Source organism: Seriola aureovittata, chromosome 18 (assembly GCF_021018895.1).
Source record: "Seriola aureovittata isolate HTS-2021-v1 ecotype China chromosome 18, ASM2101889v1, whole genome shotgun sequence".
Taxonomy (NCBI): domain Eukaryota; kingdom Metazoa; phylum Chordata; class Actinopteri; order Carangiformes; family Carangidae; genus Seriola; species Seriola aureovittata.
The window spans coordinates 14,566,311-14,586,404 of NC_079381.1; the positions used below are offsets into that span (position 1 = coordinate 14,566,311).

At 38.6% G+C, this 20,094-nt stretch overlaps 3 protein-coding genes across 3 annotated transcripts; 1 reads left to right on the forward strand and 2 right to left on the reverse strand.

Annotated features, from left to right (window-relative positions):
* Positions 1-3,361: 3,361 nt before the first annotated feature.
* surf4 (surfeit 4) lies at positions 3,362-10,245 on the reverse strand. Its single transcript, XM_056404145.1, has 6 exons — positions 10,025-10,245; positions 7,465-7,651; positions 6,384-6,460; positions 6,245-6,288; positions 5,837-6,023; positions 3,362-5,264 (listed from the first exon to the last, which is right to left on the reverse strand). Exons 1-6 carry the CDS (start codon positions 10,070-10,072, stop codon positions 4,998-5,000), a joined length of 810 nt encoding a protein of 269 aa, XP_056260120.1. The 5' UTR covers positions 10,073-10,245; the 3' UTR covers positions 3,362-4,997.
* A 3,538-nt stretch (positions 10,246-13,783) lies between these two features.
* Positions 13,784-17,152, reverse strand: surf2 (surfeit 2). Its single transcript, XM_056403901.1, has 6 exons — positions 16,993-17,152; positions 16,605-16,756; positions 16,293-16,396; positions 14,733-14,918; positions 14,292-14,425; positions 13,784-14,189 (listed from the first exon to the last, which is right to left on the reverse strand). Exons 1-6 carry the CDS (start codon positions 17,065-17,067, stop codon positions 14,100-14,102), a joined length of 741 nt encoding a protein of 246 aa, XP_056259876.1. The 5' UTR covers positions 17,068-17,152; the 3' UTR covers positions 13,784-14,099.
* Positions 17,153-17,882: 730 nt separating this feature from the next.
* Positions 17,883-19,938, forward strand: bbln (bublin coiled coil protein). Its single transcript, XM_056403902.1, has 2 exons — positions 17,883-18,247; positions 19,086-19,938. The coding sequence occupies exons 1-2, from the start codon at positions 18,169-18,171 to the stop codon at positions 19,340-19,342; spliced, it is 336 nt and encodes a 111-aa protein (XP_056259877.1). The 5' UTR covers positions 17,883-18,168; the 3' UTR covers positions 19,343-19,938.
* Positions 19,939-20,094: the final 156 nt, after the last annotated feature.

Sequence of the window (20,094 nt, forward strand, 5' to 3'; positions counted from 1 at the left end):
GAGGGAGGAGGGGGGCCTTAAAGAGCCCTGAGCTCTTACAGAGCGTTTCAGACAGAGGGTGAAGAAAGAACAGTGTAAAATGTACAGCAGAAGAAAACTAATGTCTTTTTCAGAACATTAAAGGATGTAAATCTTTTTAAGTCAACACCAAGAATGGAGGTTGGTGAGGTCTTCCATTACAAGGCTGCCCTCTAGGATGATCCCCACTCTTGAGGGGTTTAGTTGTGGCAATGCTGGGTTTGCTGGGTTTGCAGCACTGGTGTCCGCATAGCAGAGGATTCCCCCCCAAGAGCCTATAGTGAGAGAAACAAGACAAAAAGAGGATATTCAGGTTAACAGCAATTTGTCTACAATCAGCTGTATGGTCTTCACAAATATTATGATTTTTATTTATTGTTATTTTTATAATTCAAAGTGGTTTTATTTTAGATAATGTATCAACAAGCTGTTTAGGTGTGCTGCTGACCGGGGTGAAGCACACAGTTTTTTGACCAGAGCTTTAGTGGCATAATGCTAATTATCATAACCCATCATCTCAAATACACGAAACATAGGAGAATGAAAGAAAACTGATTCAAATACCAATCAAAAAACTTTACTCACCGAACTGCTCTTAAAGAACATAGACTCATCATCCCCAAGAATGACTGGAAGTCCTCTCAGGACAAGGCATCTAATGGCTGTTGGCTCAGTGCTCTGCAAAGAGGTACAACACACACTTAAATGGAGAACAAAGAAATATATCTTTTATCAGTTTATTTGTTCATATACCACAAGGGAAGGTGGGAAGATTAGTTTTTGTAATATGAATGAATTTACCATCAATATCATTACAAGAAAAAACAGAAATATCAACCCACCGTTGTCTGTTGTAGCAGGTCAGCTAACTGCTTGCCTATCCGACCTGTCTTCCTCTTGAAGATTTCCATCAAGCTTGGACACAAACTATCAAGAACACCAAAGAACTCTTCTTTAAGATTTCTCCCGACAACCCTGTTAAACTCCAATTCTCCATTGAGAGACTTGAATGTACACATACATTCCTGATGCAAGCAAGGAAATGGCTCAGTTCTTGCATAAGTCCCATGTTTTAGCCTATAGTGTTTAAAAAGCTGTGCTCTCTTCTCACAGATGGTAGGGCAGTACTTGCATTTCCAAGGCATTTTAATATGGCTTTAAACAAAAATAGTAGGGCTAATGAGGTTAATGTTAAAAGTGGGCATTTATTTTTTTCAAAACTACATGAATATGTATTTTACACTACTGTTGCAAAACTGTATGTAGCGAACACACAAATAGAGAGAGCTATTCTATAAACACAATGCTGCAATTGTCCAATGCTCAAAATTTACCTGAGTCAACCTCAAATTCACACACATTCAAATGTACATGTTTCAAACTACAAAAGTTCCAGTTTCTAGTTAGTAGTACTTGAATAGAGAAAACAACTCACCTCATTCAGGCAGAAAATGGTATCCTCTTTACGGCAAATGTCCTTTAAAAGTGTCCAAACTTGCGAAAACAGATAAATGCAGGCAGAAAATGTATTGTCCAAGGCGCATGCAAAGTGCAAAGACCTTAAATTGCTCTGTGAAAATTAGAAAATGGCGCTACTTTCTCTGTAACCTATAACGGACAAGCACAGACTTGTCTTGAGTTTTGAGCCAATCACAACAGGGCAGCACTGTGGCCTGAGGTAAAACTTGATAGTTTAAGTTTGTTAAACTTACAAAAATGAGTACACTCAATGACTGTCTCATACAGTCTTCATATACTCATACTGTTTAAGTAATGCAATAAAACTAATTTTTAAAAGTGGTATTTACTCAAATGGTTTGCGTAGAGAGAACTTTCGGGTTAACAGTGTAAGGTGGTAGGCACACCAGTCAAATCATTAATACCCAGGTGTGAGGCTGCGCCCAAAAATTATTTGACAAATAATTATGGTTTACTTTATAAAATTGCATTGCATTTTACCCAGTGTCTCCTACTACTCACCTACTTACTCACATACAGTATTTTAATACAGCCAAGTTTCCAATAAAGCTGCTCTCTCTCCACATGAGATGTTTGAAGAGGAAGTGTCTTTTGAGTGATTTTGAGTGATTTTTGTAATGGCACAGTTCACGAAAAAAGTTTGGGACCCTTTTGTTTGCATTGTACTTTACAAACTTAGATGTTTTTTATAGTTAAATCTCAACAGCATCTAGTCACTACAGCTGTCAAATAAATGTAATGGAGTAAACAGCATAATATTTCCTCCCAAACTGCAAAGAAGATGTATAAACAAATAAATAGAAAATGAGGCTCGGAGAGGCAGATGGGTGAAGTCAGCTCCAGTAAAAATTAACTAAATGAATTAAAAGAGGTTGCTGCTGCTGTACTGCAAATTTTTCTAGGTCAAGTGGAGGACTCAAAGACAATATTAGTAAGGCTGGGCATGACCTTGCTTTTTTAAGACAAAATTAAACAGGATTCACTCCCTCCCTACAACAAACTGAAATAATAAGGTCTTTATGTGATTTCTCTGGGCCTCTCTAAAACAGAGGGACACAGCATAAAGTAATAATGTCTCCACCTTGTCTGACATTGTACTTTGGTGGTGCAAATTCCTAGATATTCCCAACTCTGCAATTAATCAAATGACCAAAACCACTAGAGACCCAGTTAAAAGTGATTAGATTAAGGACAAATTCTGTAAGATTGTGGCCTTAGCTACATTCTTTTTGATTATATAAGTCTGTTCATGATTGTAAAGTAATGTCACATCCGGTACCACATTGCAAACACATTTATAAATGGCTTATAAGTTATCAATAGGAAAATTTAGAATATGACACATTTAGATTAATATATGATGAATGCAGTAAATTAGGAAAATGAAGTTGCCAGGTTGTCTTCAATGTATAGGTAAGATACTTTTGACATTTCACACATGTACACATATGCAAGTATTTATGCATCCACTGCAATAGTAATTTATACACAGAGAAATTGGCTTGAAAGGATATTGGGTATTATCTCCTACTTTTTCATCATTTCTTGTAATGGCATGCCAATCAACTAGGTGGTGCCAGTGACCACTGATATTATTTCCTTGATTAGTGGAAATAAAACTCCAGTCTTTCAAGAGCAAAACATATAACTGTTCTTCCAACTAGAAGTCATTCTGGAGAATTCTTTCCCCCAAATAAACTGCATAGATTTGACCCTTAAACTCATAGACTAATCTGCCAAGTTCACAAAGGACTTTCTCTTCTGCTACATCCAAACCAGTCCGGTCTTAGTCTTTTCTTCATTCTATATCACTGGAATATTTTCAGCTAAAAAGGTGCTAAATAATTTCCAGTCAGGAACCTGATTAGGTCAGTCCAGTAAAAGCTGTTTATTTTTTATTTGTTTTACCATATCCATTGTCCATGGCATCTTTTATGAAGTTATAGGGTTAAGATATGTCTGTCTGACAAGAAAATAACTGTTATTTTCAGCAGTTCAACTGTAAACAACACACACAAAACAATGTTATATATATATATATATATATATATATAAAATGGCAGCAATCAAAACACAAAAAAATATCTCACAGATATCAGAACTGTACATACGTACTGAAATTTATCAATTTGGCTGAATATGAAATGCTCCATTGCATTGAACTGTTACTGCAGTAGTCCATTAGAGGCCAGTATTTTCTCAAAGTCTCTGACCTTGAATCAAACTGACAGTCAGTGGAGGCTCATTCCAGTGCCTGTCCAATACAACACCTACAGTATGTATACATTTTGAACTCTTCATTGCCATTTTCTGAAAAGGCTGCGATATGTAACAAATCCAAACAAAACCTATACATGTGTACTATACTGCATGATGGTTCTGTGCTAAAGCATCTTAAGAGCTAAAAACCTTGACTGAGACAGTGACTTTATATATATTTTTTTTTAAATTTTTTATTTCTTCGCCATCAACTTCCAAAATCAAAAAACAAATGATCAAAAATACAATATAAACTTCTGTAAATCAATACACTGAATATTTTTTTTTTTTTTAAATTTTCTTACACAGGGCAAAAAACACTGAGCAAAGACAAAGTTCAGGTGGCTAGTGACTCTGCTTAGTCCTCTTTGCTTGTCTAGATCGCAGAATATGGTTTCACAAATGTTGAGCCTCCCCCCTATTGTCCCCGATCATATACAGTTCACTAGTTAGGCATTTGCCAAAGACGAACAGTACAAGGTGCCCAATAACAAGTCCTGGAGCTAACAACTGTGTTGAAATTTTCAATCAAGCATGACTGCAATCCACCACTATACAATGTATATGCCACCCCCCTCCCCAGATTCAGCTCCCCATGTGACAAGAGTCAGTTGAGACTGAAGGTGTACAGATGTACTGAAAAGGTTGGGTGGAGAGAAAAAAAAAAAAAAGAAGGGAGATGAAACCTGGAGAGTCAAGGCGAGATGCTGTCAAATCAGTGCCCAAGTTTTCAGGATCAATATGGTGAGTAAGTCTCAGACACTCCAAGATCCAAAGACAGGAAAAGATCAGCATCCATAGGGGGAACCCAGACTGCTGCACTCTCTCCACTTTACCAGTTTTATTCAGAAAATTAGAAAATTAATCTATGATAATTTATGGCATAACACCTATAAAATACAATAAATTATTTTTATTCACCTTCTGAAGAGAGAACAGATAACTGTTTTCGTCCTCTTATCATCCATTAATATATTTTTTTAGCACTATGAAATACAATTGCTTTTTTAAGGGCTTAGAAAAAAAATCTGCCTTTTAAAATGTTCAACTAAAAAATAAAAATAGCAGTGGAGTGGAAAATGTGAGATGTTGTCTGTGGATTTGGCCAAATAAAAAATGAGCTAGAAAAAAACCTTTGTACCCTGGTGGGGGGGAAACTGGAGGAGAGGGAGGGTCTCTGTGTCCCGATCGTGGGGGAAGTTAGTGGTGCCGAGCAATCCTCGCATCTTATCCCCCTCTGCCTACCACTCTTTCTTCTTCTCATCCATGGACACTCCACCAGGCCCCAGTGCAACCACCAGCAGCAGGCCGCCAATGACCGAGGTGGTCTGGAAGAAGTCATACTTGAGGAAGTCATGCATGGGCTTGTAGGCGGGGATGGTCCAGAAAGCGTTGAAGTAGACATTGATAGCCAGAAGCCACATGACGAGGGTCAACGCCGCGAGCTTGGTTTTGAAGCCGATGGCCACCAGGATGATGAGGGCAGTCCCCACCATGTTCTGCAGGATCTGAAGAATAATGCAAAAGTTCAAGAGTATGTGCTTCAGATTTACCACGATGAACTAACAGCACATGATCATCTAGAGACAATACATAAAACAATGGTATAGTATCTACCATGAACAGTCTCCAGAGTGCTTCACAATAAAACAGAGTCTGAAGAAACAAATAGGGTTACAGAACTTGCTGCAGTTGGTTTGCATGTTTTAAAAGACAAGAACCAGACTGCTGAAGTAATGCAGACTTAATTTATTCAGGCAGTCTCATTGAGATCAAGATCTCTTTTGTTTTACTTAAAATGATTTTCTCCCTCAAAGTCACTGGATTCGGTGCACTATGCTATCGGTATGTTGTTAAAATGAACTAAGAGGTTGCAACTGAAAAACAAACTCAAAATTTCACCTAACTTCTTCAAAATATCCATATTTGCCTGTTTGACGTTTTCAGCAGCTGAATCTCAAAATCCATTGAGGTTCCTTAATTAATTTTAAACCAAGGTAAGTTTTCAAAATAGTCTTTGCTCACTACGTGTGTGAACAAGATGCAGAATGTAGGAGTGCTTTGTGCTGTCAGTACTCACAGAAAAGAAGCTGGAGTCAAAGTGTAGCAGAGTCATGAACATGAGCACTAGCAGTACTCGACCGCCCAGCTGCATGTACTGCTTTGGCGAACTCTCTCCCATGGAGGGGACTCCAGCAAACATGCTCTTTCCTTCCGAGCGAGACTCAGCCAGCAGCAGGAGCAGACCACCTCCAAGGGCAAGGTTTCTGGGAGAGGAGGGAGAGAACGGTTATTTTTCCACAGTACATCAATAAATCAGCAAACTGCCTCACACCTTTTATGCCACACAAGGCCAGTTATGTTTGGGAGTTGATCAGCTGGTGTAACTTGATACATGAAATTCTAATAAACATATGACTGCTCTTAATTTGTTAACTAAGGAAGTTTATTTACTTAGTTTACTAAAACCACACTGAGTGACACCTACCTCATCAAAAATTTAAGGTCCCATAAAATGCTGTATGCGACGGTCTGGTGGAAAAAAGACAAAATATTTCAGATTACACACGATGACATATTGTTGTGTATGAATATTTAAAATGTAGTTTTAAGGTCATTATTCTCACCTGTAGCGCTATGATGCCAAATAATCCAAAGCAGGCATATTGTACAAAATTTCTACTGAGGATGAGGACACAGCCACCTGTTAGGACACACAACAAAAGGTATGTAAAGTTCTGGCCACTGTGGTAGCAATACACTTTGTTTTATTTTTCATTTCTGTCACTACAACAAAAACATAATTTTCCATGTTATCTAGATCAATAATCATTAAATATTTTGAGTTAAAGCCACTTAGAAAAATTACAACAAATTCAACTTGCTAGTGCACTTGCAGAGAAGAATAGTTTATAGTTTCAGGCTTATTAAAAGGATATTCACACTGTGTTGTGGGTGCTGCTTTATCTGCCATAAGATAAGACTATTTAATTTGGTAGACAAAGCAGCAATGTGGCAGGATAGGTCTGTGGATGTATACTGTTTAGGCCAAACTCAGCATGTCTCAACAGAAACCATATTCTGGTTCATACATGACAAAAATTGTCCCTGACATCTACTTGAAATATCCTTTAATCTTGTGGAAAATAAAAGGCATCATGGTCAACAAAGAGCAAAAGGATTGTAGTTTGTCACTGACATAAAAGTTAAAAAAAATTCAGAAGCTCAACTCTAGCTCTTTTAATATAGTTTTTGTTGAAGTACATTGGAGCGAAACATTTTGGCTGATGTCTGCATCAGCCAATCTACTTCAAAATTTAAGGAGCTTCTCCAATACTTAACAGTTTGTGGACAAGTGGCCCTGTTGGCTTCATTCAATAAATCCTGTCAGTCTCCTCTGACCTCTTTAATCAGAAAGATGATTTATATGCCAGAAGTGAAGTTCACTGTTCTCGTATTTATTGTACAACTTTCTGCAAACTGTAGGCACAACGGGGCTAAAATACATCATAAAATGAATGGCTGTAGCTCATTTTTCATCTCATTCTGCTAGCATTAAAAAATATTATCTAGCAATTTGACTCACTCCACTTATTGTTGTTATCAGAATTTGTGTCACACATCATCCAGTAACACTAAAACATGCAACTTCTGACAACAGTAAAATCTGAGTTGTCTCATCTCTTAACCTGTCTCGTATTCACTCACCCAGCTGTCCTATGAGGTTAAGCAGCACAAAGCACGTAGCCAGGAAGTAGCCACAGCTCCAGGTAGCCTCGATGTAGTCTCTCTGCTCATTCCACTGGAACCACATACGGATGCCATCCTCCAGGAAGGTGCTGATGAGACACAGACGCGCCAGGTGGGGCAGGTACTGTTTGGTTACCCGCAAGAACTGTCCAACAGAAGAAAACCAAGAGGGTAAGGGTTAAATAAGAAAAAAGATGACGTATAAAGAAGAACGATGAAAAGGATGTGGTTACTGAGGAGCTCATGAGATTGCTTATGACAGCAAAACTATGAAACAACACTTTACCAGGTCACCAAGTAGTAACACATCATGTAACTGAATTTCTACACAGGTCCCCTGAAGATTCCCTCTTAAAAACCCAATAATATTCTGGCTCGGTGCAGACTGCTTCTAATTATTATTTATACTGTCAATTATAGGGATAGGAGTTAACCCACTAGTCATTGCAACCATCATCCTAAGTGAATGTCGAAACAGTAGTCATTTAAAGGAGAATTGCTGCATTGGATAGGCTTTGCTTGGGAAAAAAAACAAGTGTTGATCCACTTGTGATGTAAGACAACGTGCAAGACACTTTCTTAAGTCACGGTAGTTATGCATGCAATCTGTGGGGCAAGTTTTTACTGCTTAAGTAAATAACTGCAATAAAGTAAGTGCATAATGTAGATAAGTTGTGCTCTCTATTTCTCCATTTTTAAACTAGTCAGGAACTCTCTTTTAAACATCAATAATGATACAATCACTTAATTGTGTGAGTGTTAGACATAGGGTTCTCTCTCTCTCTAATCTTCATGTTGAAGAAATAAAAACCAATAACTAAAGCTAAAAAGGAGTTTTCATTAATAATTCTAACTGGAACTTAACATAGTAACCTGATGTAACGGATTTCAAAAGAGTAAGGAAAAACATGCAGGGTAGAACTTCTGTTGTTTGCTACAAATCTTAAGACAATAACAGGGTTGTGCCTCCATTTTACAACTCCAAAAGACCCCTTTGTATGAGTTGAAGTTTGCTGAATGCTTAAACAAGAAAAATACCCTATGTTCTTCTCTCAAACAGAATTCATGACCAGATTTTCAGATACTCCAGTGGCACAGTGAAGGAGCAGTGACCTGCCCCTTTCCCCGCCTACTCAGCAGTCCACATCAGCACTGTCAGACCTCAGCGGCCTATCAGTGTTCACCAACTCCCACTATGACTGCTGAGAGGGACATGAATGGACGAACTGGGAACCAATCCGTACAAGCCCAGGGTTGCTGCAACAGCCTAGAAATAGACCATGTAAGTAACATGTTAGCTCAGGACCCATTAGTGAGGGATGTGCCCTTAAAATAAGCTTAGCAGAGTTCTTTACGAAGCAAACAAACCATGTGTTGTAAAAGACATTACAGTTTCTTCTTTCAAGTCATTTTTACAAGGCACAGTACTCATGATAGGGGTGTTTAAATCTATCAGGTGTAATTGTAGAGCATTCTCTTGCTTATGGTCTGAGTTCAATCAACACAACTAGCATAAACATACACAGAACTGACTCCAAGATTTGATATTTGAATTGACAGTTGTCGTCCAGGAATGAAGTCTGGCATGTCCCACAAAAACATAAGGCCTTGAATCTAGCACATAACAGTAGAGCACAGATGTGTACTGAGCCAGACTACAGTAACTTTTCAAAGACCAAAGGTACGCCACATAAAACCAAATCTCTGGGGTTTTTCCCAGTCTGCACACTAACATGGGTCACAGGCTGACCAGAAATCTGATCTCGACATCTTAGCTCACTTCTTGTACACCCGTGCATTGCCTGTTTTCACGACAATATAGCACACACAAAGACAAAACCAGCTACAGGAAAGCAGCTCAGGCATGTGTAATAGGGTGAAGGCAAGGATCACATCCAGTTTTGGGGTGACCTGGGTGGTGGAGCAGCTCTGTCACGGCCACATGCAGATGGAAAACCAAGTTAGAGACAGTTCAAGCTTAAACCATCAGTCATGCAAAGCAGTTCGGTCCAAATACACAATATGACTTAAGAATGTTAGTCAACAACTTGGTAGCTAAGCTAGGTGAGTTCACAATTGCTGGCTGGCACTGATTCGCCTGTGATACTGTTAATAAACCGGGTGGCTACAGATGGCAAGCTAACTAGTAGCCAAATGTACACCTGTTAACTAAGCCTTAGTTAAATAAGTCAACTACAGCTTAGTTAAGAATTTCACTTTGCCTTTGTGAAATGATAACGCTATCAAATCCACCTGGAGACGCATGACAGGAGCAGACACCTCAACCATTTATCATGCAAATTAAAAAACGAGTAAATAAGCTGTTGCGTTGATGCAAGGTCACGTTAATACTGCCAGCAAGCTACAATATACGTGTACAAACGACGGTTAAGGGCGTCAAAATGTTGAGAGGAAACACTCTGAACCTGACGTTACTTCATTCTCAGACAAACTAGTTAGCGTCTAACATGCTAGCAGCGGCTAGCGTTAATAACTGTCGCGCTAAGGTTGAAGTTACCTGGTCCGCCACGTCTTCGGCTGTGTTCATGAGATCCTCCTGCCCCATGTTTGTGTAATAATACGAGTTTTAATAATTAAGGCTCAGCAACACAATTTTGATGTGTTGGATTTTCCGCTCGGACTGTTCCTCCCCCCTGTTAACGTTATTTACTTGAAGATTTCCCGATCGCCTGGACTCAGAGAAAGGCCGCCTCCGCCCCACAATGCCCCGCGATTTGACGAAAGAGACAAGGCCCCCCTACATGGTACTGCAACCGCTGTCTGCCACGTATACTGAACCGTCCAGGGCCCTGACGCCGTTATCCAGCGTTGTTTACGGCTTTTACACATGTAAACAAACAGATTTAAACCCTCAGCTCCACCTGAATTAAAATTTTATTTATTTTTCTTAACATAAACTGTAAGACATTGTCATTTCCAACGCTCCAAACGTGCACACTCTTGTAACCCATGCAGCTTTTAAAGATGGTTTCACTGTTTGGACAGATGTGCACTCCTCTTGTCTATTACAAGGTCTACTTTGTTCAGAGGTGGAAGAATCCTACATATTATAGTTAATTCAAAATGATGATACACGTTCTGTAGACAGTCTGCTCCTGTGACATATTTTTTTAAACAAATACTGGATCATTTGATCAGTCATTGAAATGAAACCACGTGAGAATTAGAATGTAAATGTCTTTGGGGGAACTTTTAAACATAAAAAAAATAACAACTATACACTGATTTTTGTTAGAAGTCACAAAAAGATTGAGAACTTCTGATTTAATCTTTAACAATGCATTATAGCTGAGCTTATCACATGTTGTTTTAATGTAAAATTTTAATGTGAAAAGTGACTATTAACTACAGCTTTGAAATAAATTTAGTGGAGTACATTTTGCTCTGAATCTCAGTGGAGTTGAAGTATGAAATAGTATAAAATGGAAATACTCAAGTAAAGTACAAATACATGCACTTCCTTACATTCCACCACTGAATTTGGTCCATTAATGCTATATGTAAAGAAAATGATGACAACAACATATTTAGTTAATTACTACTAATATACTGGTCTGACAAACAAACAGAAGCTTCAGTATCGCACAACTGTCAGCCTGAAAAATTATGACAATTTTGCTTTAGTGCTGGACAACTTAATTGTCACAGTTTACTTGATTTTACAGTATAGTTAAACCAAATATTTCTCATGAGCTGCCTCAAAAAAGAAACAACAACGCAGTAACTCTACAGTATACAGATAAAAAAAACCCCACATAATGTTAACAGAAAGTGCTTTGGTGAGGTGGGGAACCACAAAGCAACATCAGCTCTCCTTGGAATACATTGTGAAAGTCAATAATACTGTGATGGATCACCATTCTTCCAAAAGATATTCCCTCATTTGGTGTTTTGATGATGGTGACCGAGTGCTATCTGACACGTCTGTCCATAAGCCCCCATACATGCTGAGCTGGGTTGAAATCTGGTGACTGCAAAGGCCACAACATATGATTCACATGAGTTTCATCAAATCATTAAGTGACCCTTTGCTCCCTGTCAATGGGTGCATTGTCACTCTGGGTGACACCACTCCTCTTAGAGTTTTTTACCAACTTAAGTAAAATGATGATGTATTTAACTTTGAAATTTATGCTACTTTCTACTTCTACTCCACAGAAGTGCAGATGTAAATATTGTACTTTTAACAACTATCATTACTTTTTATTTTTATTATATTTTACAATTTTTTACTATTTTTGATTTTACATGCAAAAATATAATCAACTTATAAAATCTCATGCAGCATTAAAGATGAAAGGCCCTGCATACTCACACAGGGTTTTTGAGTTTTGTGGCTGATTAGACCTTTTAAAGCTGGAGTGTAAAGCTACGTATGCTTGGATTTACATGAAGTAAATGTGTTGTAAAAGTAGTAAAAGTGTGATAAAGCCGTAACACGTTCTGTAACTAACTAACAGCAGAGTCCCTGAAGTCCCAGTTTTTTTTTTGCAGGACCTTCATTTGTAAGAAAGTATTTTTTTTTAATTATTTATTGTATTGCTACATTTAGTAAAACTTTTAGTAAAAGTAAGTAAAGCATCTGAGTAGCTTTTCTGCCACTTGTCGCCTATATGTCTACAAGACATTAAAGATGTTAGCTCAAAGTCAGCTTAGTCAATTTAGGTATTAATATTCATTAACTTTTTGCTTTCAGCTAACTACTAATACTGGCTCTTATTAACACACACCTCTGGAGCTTGGCCCCCCATGTCAGATAGATATAACAGGTATGGTCACCACACTGGCCACACCTTCTTTAAAAGACATTACATTTGACTTCGGCTGACCACAGCTGTTGCCACAGAGGCAGACAAGTTCCTTCTTGTCAGTTCAAATTAATGCAAAGGTAGTCTATTGTCTACTAAGAGTTCTCAGTGGACTTTGCTGAGTGGATGATGGCTGGCAGGCAACTGTACTGGGGTAAAGGTACATCTCAGAGACAACCTGAGGGCACAGGTAGGTGGAAACTGCCAGTTACAACTAAAAGTAGCTTCTAGCTGGCTGAGTTGGGAGAAACTCCCTATAAATAAGGGGGGTCTCAGTCCTAATCTCTTGGTCCAAAAGTAATTCTCAAAGCCTTTTAGTATGTCTGTGAAAAGTTACAAACAGTCCAAGGGACTTCTAAGTCACAAGGCCTGCTCACAGTCAGAAATGTCCTGCACTAAAACAATAATAAACTTTTAAAATCATATTTTGATGGCAGAGATTTAATGATGATATAAAAATCCAAAACCAGAAATGATACAATACACTGAATCAGGTCTGGACAGGCTGCTGCTGGGCCTCTCATTTCTGTGGAACAACTCCTACCAGCTCCACCTGCTTCCTTGCTGCCCCGGCCCCTCGTCAAAAAATTCTCCACAGTCCACTCCCAGCATGACACCATCTGCAGGCTGGAAAGAGACTATGTAACACAATAATGTTTGGTCGAGCTGGGTTGTCAATACATGTGAATGGCCCATAGTGGTGTAGTGTTGGCATTTGCAGAGTGAAGAACAGCCGGCTGAGAGAGAAAGGAGAAGAGAGATGAAGTTGGTGGGACTATGATGAAGATATCTGCCAAGAGAGGCCAGAGCTACATGTGAAGGGAAATAGGATGGAGGCGTTAAAGGGGCCATAGCTTACAGATGGCTTGTTAACTGTTAAGAGCAAAGACCTGGACAAAGTCTTTAAACTCAGGTGCATGTACACTTCCTGTTTGCCGAGCAGGAACCCAGTGTACACCACCCCATGTGATGTTATTTAAATGCACAGCAGTAACTGTTACCAAGCTTTGAATATTAAGTATTCTGCACGTCTCTGCTTGTCCTCAGCAGTGCACGGAAAAGGAAATAGATGACATGATAGCACACAACACTGTCAGTTTCACTGCACAAGATTTTTTTTTTTCTATAAGTTAAACTGCACATTAAACGAGAACAATTAATCAGCTGTTACATGCTGTACTGACTGGTTACTTGTTACTTACCTTATCTGCTGATGAAACATTAAAATATAACTTATGTTTAAAATATTCTGCAATAAATATACAAAAAGTAGAGGCTTGTTTTTGGGTAGTGTTACTCTCTTAAATGATTACTGATATATGGCCTGCTGCAGTTGGTCTCCCTGTCTTTGTTGGACCCTTAACATCTGCATTTCAAATGTACCATATCATGCTCAAGAGCTGCTTTATGGGCAATGCTTGGTAGAAAAAAAACAGACACAGACAATGTTGGCAAGTCCAAACAGTTGTATTTTATGCCAGGGTTCCTGCTTGTGAACTAGGAAACACAACCTATCCAGTCCAAAGATGTGTTAACTAACACAATCACACGTTCAATGTCATGTAAACCAGCCTTGCTGAAACTGCAACCTTTGCAGGAAAAAAAAAATAATCAGAAAACTCCTGATCTGTTGTGATATAGTAATGTGATGCTAAGACAAAGGTCAGGCTGGCTCAGACATAGAAATACTACACCCAACAGAGGTGTTTTGCTCTCTCACAAAGCACCAGGTATAAAAATACTATACAGATATGGTTTTACATTTTACTTTCCATTTTTCACTTTTCCATGTTTCTTCCGCCCTGATTTCCAGTGATTATTTCTGAATTTCTTCTGAAAGCCACCGCCCTGGACCTGAAAGACAAAAATATGACAGCATTAAAAGAAAAAATCATAATAACCTTGATAAAGTAGTTCCCACACACACATGCACAAATGTTACCTCTACATACAGACCTTTTTGCGTTTCAGCACCGCCTGCTTCTCCACCTCCATTTCCTCGTCGTCATCTGTTTGGAAGTCATTTTCCTCCTCATCCCCGTCACCCTCCATACTTTCTTCTGCCGAGTTTTTTAAGGTGAACATGGATGCTGTGGGATAATATGACACAGTGTTAGAGCAAAGTAAAGCTGCAACTCTACAAATCTGTATATCTGGGCTCAGGTGCATTGGAGAGCCCAATTCTGTAACTTTTACAGAACACCAAGACTAAACACCAAGTTAAATTATATAGCTGATTATTATCCACTCTTCTGATAGATGGTCTGTTTGTTAATCAGTAAATTCAATAAGTTTTGCCTGGAATGAAATCCTGCAATCTGTTCGTGACACACAGTCAAGCATTACAAAATAAAAGTGGACAAAGATCTCTACAGTGTGTGCACTTTGGATACTGACGAGGATAGAGGTCGCTCATGCTGTCTTCGGAGTCACTGTGCTCCTCGTCACTGGATGAGGGTTCCCATGCGCTGTTCCCGTGTTTTGTGGCCCTCCCCCGACTGACCTCCTCTCCGGTGTCTTTAGGCTTTTTCTGTTTCAGTCTGGCTGGAACGAATTGAATCCCCTGCTGCACACACTCTTCGTCTTGAGCGAGAATGAGACAGCTAATGTCAGTGATCAAGTGACAGTGTGAAATGTCCAGCAGCTCATACTTGCAGTGTAGTACATGGAGTGGAGTGTTAATCACTTAAGATGTTATGCTTTGTTCAGGTTTTCAGCTCACAGTTGAAGACTCTATTTAACATGGCTAAATGTAAACTGAATATTGTTAATAATGATAGCACAAATGAATGGTTTCTACAAATAAAGAAATATTAACAATCAAAGTACATTGGCAATACATATAAGAACTTAACTGGGGCAATTCAACAGTGTAAACCTGAAATAGATGTTAAAGTCCATCTGTATAAAATATAAACTTTATGGGAATACAGTGACTACATTATTGCCTGGATGAGATGTGAAAGGCAGTGATACTACTGGCTATTTTGTTCAATAAAAATGGAACATGATAATATGTTATGTCTGGTGTTTCTCATTTACTGCAGTCTTGAGCGCATCTCAGAACTAAATCCCAAATTATGTTTAAGAAAATGTTAGTCGGAGCAGATTTAGAACGATTTGTGTTCAGCAAAAAAAGTGGTGACAGAAATATGTTTTTAATGAACAGCTTACAGATAGCTTTGATTTCCTCCCTGTCTGCAACAAAGAGATAAGCCCTTCTCCTGAAATCGCATTGTTTGGTGTGGCCCCTACTGAGGTGGCGATATCTAGGGCACAGTCAGATGCCATCGCCTTTTCATCCCTACTAGCCAGGCGCCTTATTTTGTGTAACTGGAAATCAGTTAGACCTCCCACACACAGGGACTGGGTTGGGGATGTAATGGCACATTTGAAACTTGAGAAATGAAACACTTAATCAGGGGATCAACCCAGAAGTTTTACAATGTCTGGCAGCCGTTTTTGAACTACTTTAATCTGAAATTCCCAGCTAGGGACACTGAGACTACTACATAACTGACTCACAATCTCTGTAATGGGTTTAAAATTGTACGCTTCAATTTTAGTTTCTGTCATTGTTTTAATTATTATTATTGTTTTTTGTTTTTTTATTATTATTATTATTTATTTTATTTTATTTATTTTTTATATATACATTTTATGTTTTTATTATTGTTGCTTTATTTTCCATATATTTTGTGACTGCTTATTGCAGCCTTGTTGACTGTGTTGTATGTGTTTGCAATATAAAAAGCCAATAAAAATATTTGAATAATAATGATTTCCTCCCTGAATGATGGGTATCACGCCAAAAATCTAGGTTCTATAAAATCTACAGAGTTCAAAATATATAGTATCAGTAACCCAGCAGTTAATAACCTGTATAAAAAAAAAAAAAAAAAAAAAAAAAAAAAAAAAAAAAAAGGTGCCATGCATGTGGATGAGTGGTGCACTGACATTTGGTGAGGGCCTTCTTGAAGCGTTTTCCGTTGACATGTCTTAGGACATGGTGCGGCTGCCGGTTGAGATGTCTGAGGGTCAGTTTACAGAAGAGCTGATTGCTGTAAAAACACACAGAGGCCAAAACATCAGAAAACACAATAGATGTGCAGATTAGTTTGACACATTCAGTTACAGACTGTGGCATTTCATTGGCAATTACACCACTGCAAGGACAAACAGGTGTGGACAGAGTTGGTGCTTTCTTTGGCAAAATAACTGCATACTGACGGAGAAGAACATTTGTGGGAAAATAAGGCCAATCCTTACGGTTGTTTTGAGCTTTGCACAACGTGTGGTTCATACTGGCTGTAGTTGAACTCTGCTGCAGCACTCAGTTTCTCGTATTTCTTCCCTTGAGTGAACTTCTGCAACTCCGTCAGGTTGCATGGAAACTCGTGGCCATTCAATGTGCATTTGATCTGAAACAACACGCAGGTGACAGATGTGGTACATTGTGGTACGGTTGATCGTGAAGTTCAGCTTGATGCAGCAATAAACGTGTTAATCATTTTCAGTTTATTTCAGCCTTGGTCAACACATCCAGCCATCACAACACTTCACAGTTCATGGCTCATGAGGTAAATTAGCATTACGGCTAGCATCACATAGAAAGTGTATTTCGTGCGGTGTGATGTGATGTAGTTTGCTCGCCAACCTTTTTGCCGTCTGTAAGCTGAAGGAAAGGGTGGTTAAGTAGAAATGCTTTGAGGTCCGAAGGTAATTCATCCATAGTTTAAAAACACCTCAAAACAGATCTCTTTAGTGTGTTGTATCAGGCCACCCCCCTACAGGAAATGTCCACACGTGGGTTGACTGCACAGACTGTGTTGCAAGATATCTGGGCGCCACCCACTGATCAAAGTGAGGAAGGTCTGCTTAGATGAAAAGCTTCCTATTAATCTATCATCAGGGTGTTTCCAATAACGACAAAAAAGACCTTCACTAATAATTACGACTCCATGTCTCATAATAATGAGACTGAATTACTTTGATATTGAAGAAATATTAAAAACCTGGTGATTCATCGGTAAGTTCCGCTGAAATAAATAAGCCACATTTACGAGACAAGTTGTCAAAGTTGTTTCTCTACGGATACATTTCGCTAGTTTTTATTTATTTCAGCAGCAGTGTATTTTTCCTAAAGTACTAGTTTTTATTTAATTCTATCTATTCATTTATTAGCAGTGCATTTCTACCTTTGAGTCACAGAAGCTTTTTTTTTTAAGCAACACGTCCAGTCAGCTGACTGACAGGTCAGAGACAGAGAGGATGAAAATAAAAGAGGGTCCACTCTGCTCATATTTTCGGAAACGAAAAGTGTAGTACACATATAAACTGTGGCGAGGTGGCAGGAACTTGAAATTAAATTTGCTCGAAAACGGACACTTGTGATAGCAACGTAAAAACGTTTTCAAGTTCGTCTGCGGTATAAGTATGAAGATATTTTTACTCAACTACGTTTCAGATTATCTGTACAAAGTGAGTCATCTTTATTTGAAGTACAAACATCTTTGATGAGAACGTAAAGCCTCGCCTAGATTTCTCCCATAATCCATTGGTTCCGTAAACAAATCCCCGACGTCTGGAAATGACAGGTCAAACTATCTAACTGGCACCTTCCGCCTGGGATCTGTCGGTTTATCGAAAGCGTTTGAAAATAACGTTGAAGTTGATATTTATCATTGCATTCGGTGTCATCGGTGCTGAATTTGAATTGTTGCTCGCCGAGACATTTACTAATACCAGTTAGCTTGTAGCCTAGCTAGCTTGGCAGTACAAAAAGTAACTCTTTCTGTAACAAAGTAGACTAATAAACGTGAATATTTGAATAATGTCTGGACCGAATGGAGATCCAAATATCTCTATCGACGATGGTATTATAAACGACGAGGATGAATTCGGCGATGAAGGTAATGAGCTGAAATGTTCATTGTAATCGATGCTGGTAACGTTATTGCAGTAAACTGGAGAGTCCACCTTAAAACCAAATTCGGTGTGTTTTTGTAGTCACAATCTACAAAACCAGAAAAAACTGGCCACAAGCAGTAATGTTAAATCTAGAGCTTCAAACCAAGACTTGATGTCAGGTGACACTGACTTTGAACAAGCTTAATGTTTTCATCGGATTTCTAATTTAAATGTTACATCCATTTCAGTTTATTTTAATGTAGTACCTAACTTACTGGATATCTGCTCCAGTAATATAATTATTGGTGCTCCCATAGACTCTCACATTAACTTTTGTTGTGTTTTTCACTGTTTATTCAAGATTTATCTCCAGATAACATCAGTATTACTGTCTTTCTGCTTTTCAGCTCGAGATAAATGTTCTTATTCACATATTCAATTGATCTGTTCAATACTTCAAAAATAAGATGATAATTCTGTTTAGAAATGCACTGGTATATGTTGCTAACAGCTATGAGGAGCAGTCAATATTAGTTGATAATGTCCTGAGACTGCCCATATTCTGTACAGCTGTCAAATCAGATGTATTGTTTATTGAGGGTGGAACATGCTCTAGCCATTTAGACAATAAATCAAGCTGTAACTGATAGTTCTAGCAAGTCAAAATGGATGATGGAAGTCTAAACAAATGGAGGTAATTAAAAGATAGAAAGTAGTTTAGGTTATAAGACACCATTTTATAACCTAAAATTCATCTTTTATTTAAAAAAACCCACTGTTTAGTGAGAGACCTCTTTGTTTTCCATGACAGAAAAGACTAAACTCTCTGCTTATCCACAGAGTACGTTGCCATCAACTCTATGCTAGATCAGATCAACTCTTATCTTGATGACCTGGAGGAGCGCAATGATGCACTCAATGGCAAACTGCATGAACTAATGGAGTCCAATCGGCAAGCCAGGCTGGAGTTCAGGGCCCAGCTGCTCGGCTCCCAAACCCAGGAGGAACAGCATTCTGCAGATGGGGACTCCTCATCTAGCAAGAAGGACCTGAACGAGGACAGTGGAGGCTCGCATATGAGTGACAAAAGCGGGTAGACGAAGGGGACTGAGTTCAGCAAAATGCAAGGATAGAAAATATTTATGAAAGTTGACTCAACTTCTGACCTCCCATTTTTTGGACTAGTGACCCCTGATCTGCATAGTCCATGCCTGCCTGATTCTTCTGTGAATTTACACCCTCATCAGCAGACGTGTATACGATTGTGATATTTTGCATCTCTTCTATCACTGAACTCAATGCAATTTTCCTGTTGTTGGACTGTGGTGTGCTGATGTTCTTCAGCTTCTCATACAAGTCAGACATCACAGTTAGTTTGTACTCTGTTGCAGACTTAACTGAATCTTAAGTCAGATGTGTAGCTGTGTAAAAAGCTGTGTCCTTTTGTGCAGAGCTTTGTTCCGGTTCATGTGAAATATCATTAAAACAATTACTAAAGCTGGAAACATATCAGTTTTTTTTAAATTAATAAAAAAGGTGTGGAATCAGTGCTCAAACTACAGGATTGTGCTCAGATTCCTGACTTAAAACCATATGTACAGCCATATGTTGTATAGATCAGTATGAACCTTCCACATGCTTATAAGTCAGTCCTCATGACGAGTCAGTAGTGTGTCTGGCTTTGGAGAAAGCATCAACATCGGCTTTGTCTTAGCTGTATGATCTCTTATTACTATATGTATTATCACACAAAATAAATATGCAACATTCCAGAGGTCTACCAGTATTTATATTTGATCTTCAGCATGTCTGTAAATCTTCACTGTACTGTCCTGTTCATTTTCATTAG

What these genes read in the sequence shown, in the direction of transcription:
- surf4 (XM_056404145.1), bottom strand. Translation starts at nt 10,072, where the DNA reads ATGGGGCAGGAGGATCTCATGAACACAGCCGAAGACGTGGCGGACCAG. An exon ending in TTGGCATCATAGCGCTACAG is followed by an intron (nt 6,289 to 6,383) that starts GTGAGAATAATG and finishes TTTTTCCACCAG; the next exon opens with ACCGTCGCATACAGCATTTT. An exon ending in TTGACTCCAGCTTCTTTTCT is followed by an intron (nt 5,265 to 5,836) that starts GTGAGTACTGAC and finishes ATTATTCTTCAG; the next exon opens with ATCCTGCAGAACATGGTGGG.
- bbln (XM_056403902.1), top strand. Translation starts at nt 18,169, where the DNA reads ATGTCTGGACCGAATGGAGATCCAAATATCTCTATCGACGATGGTATT. An exon ending in GGATGAATTCGGCGATGAAG is followed by an intron (nt 18,248 to 19,085) that starts GTAATGAGCTGA and finishes GCTTATCCACAG; the next exon opens with AGTACGTTGCCATCAACTCT.
- surf2 (XM_056403901.1), bottom strand. Translation starts at nt 17,067, where the DNA reads ATGGATGAATTACCTTCGGACCTCAAAGCATTTCTACTTAACCACCCT. An exon ending in CATGAGCGACCTCTATCCTC is followed by an intron (nt 14,426 to 14,732) that starts GTCAGTATCCAA and finishes ATTATCCCACAG; the next exon opens with CATCCATGTTCACCTTAAAA. An exon ending in CGGTGCTGAAACGCAAAAAG is followed by an intron (nt 14,190 to 14,291) that starts GTCTGTATGTAG and finishes TTTGTCTTTCAG; the next exon opens with GTCCAGGGCGGTGGCTTTCA.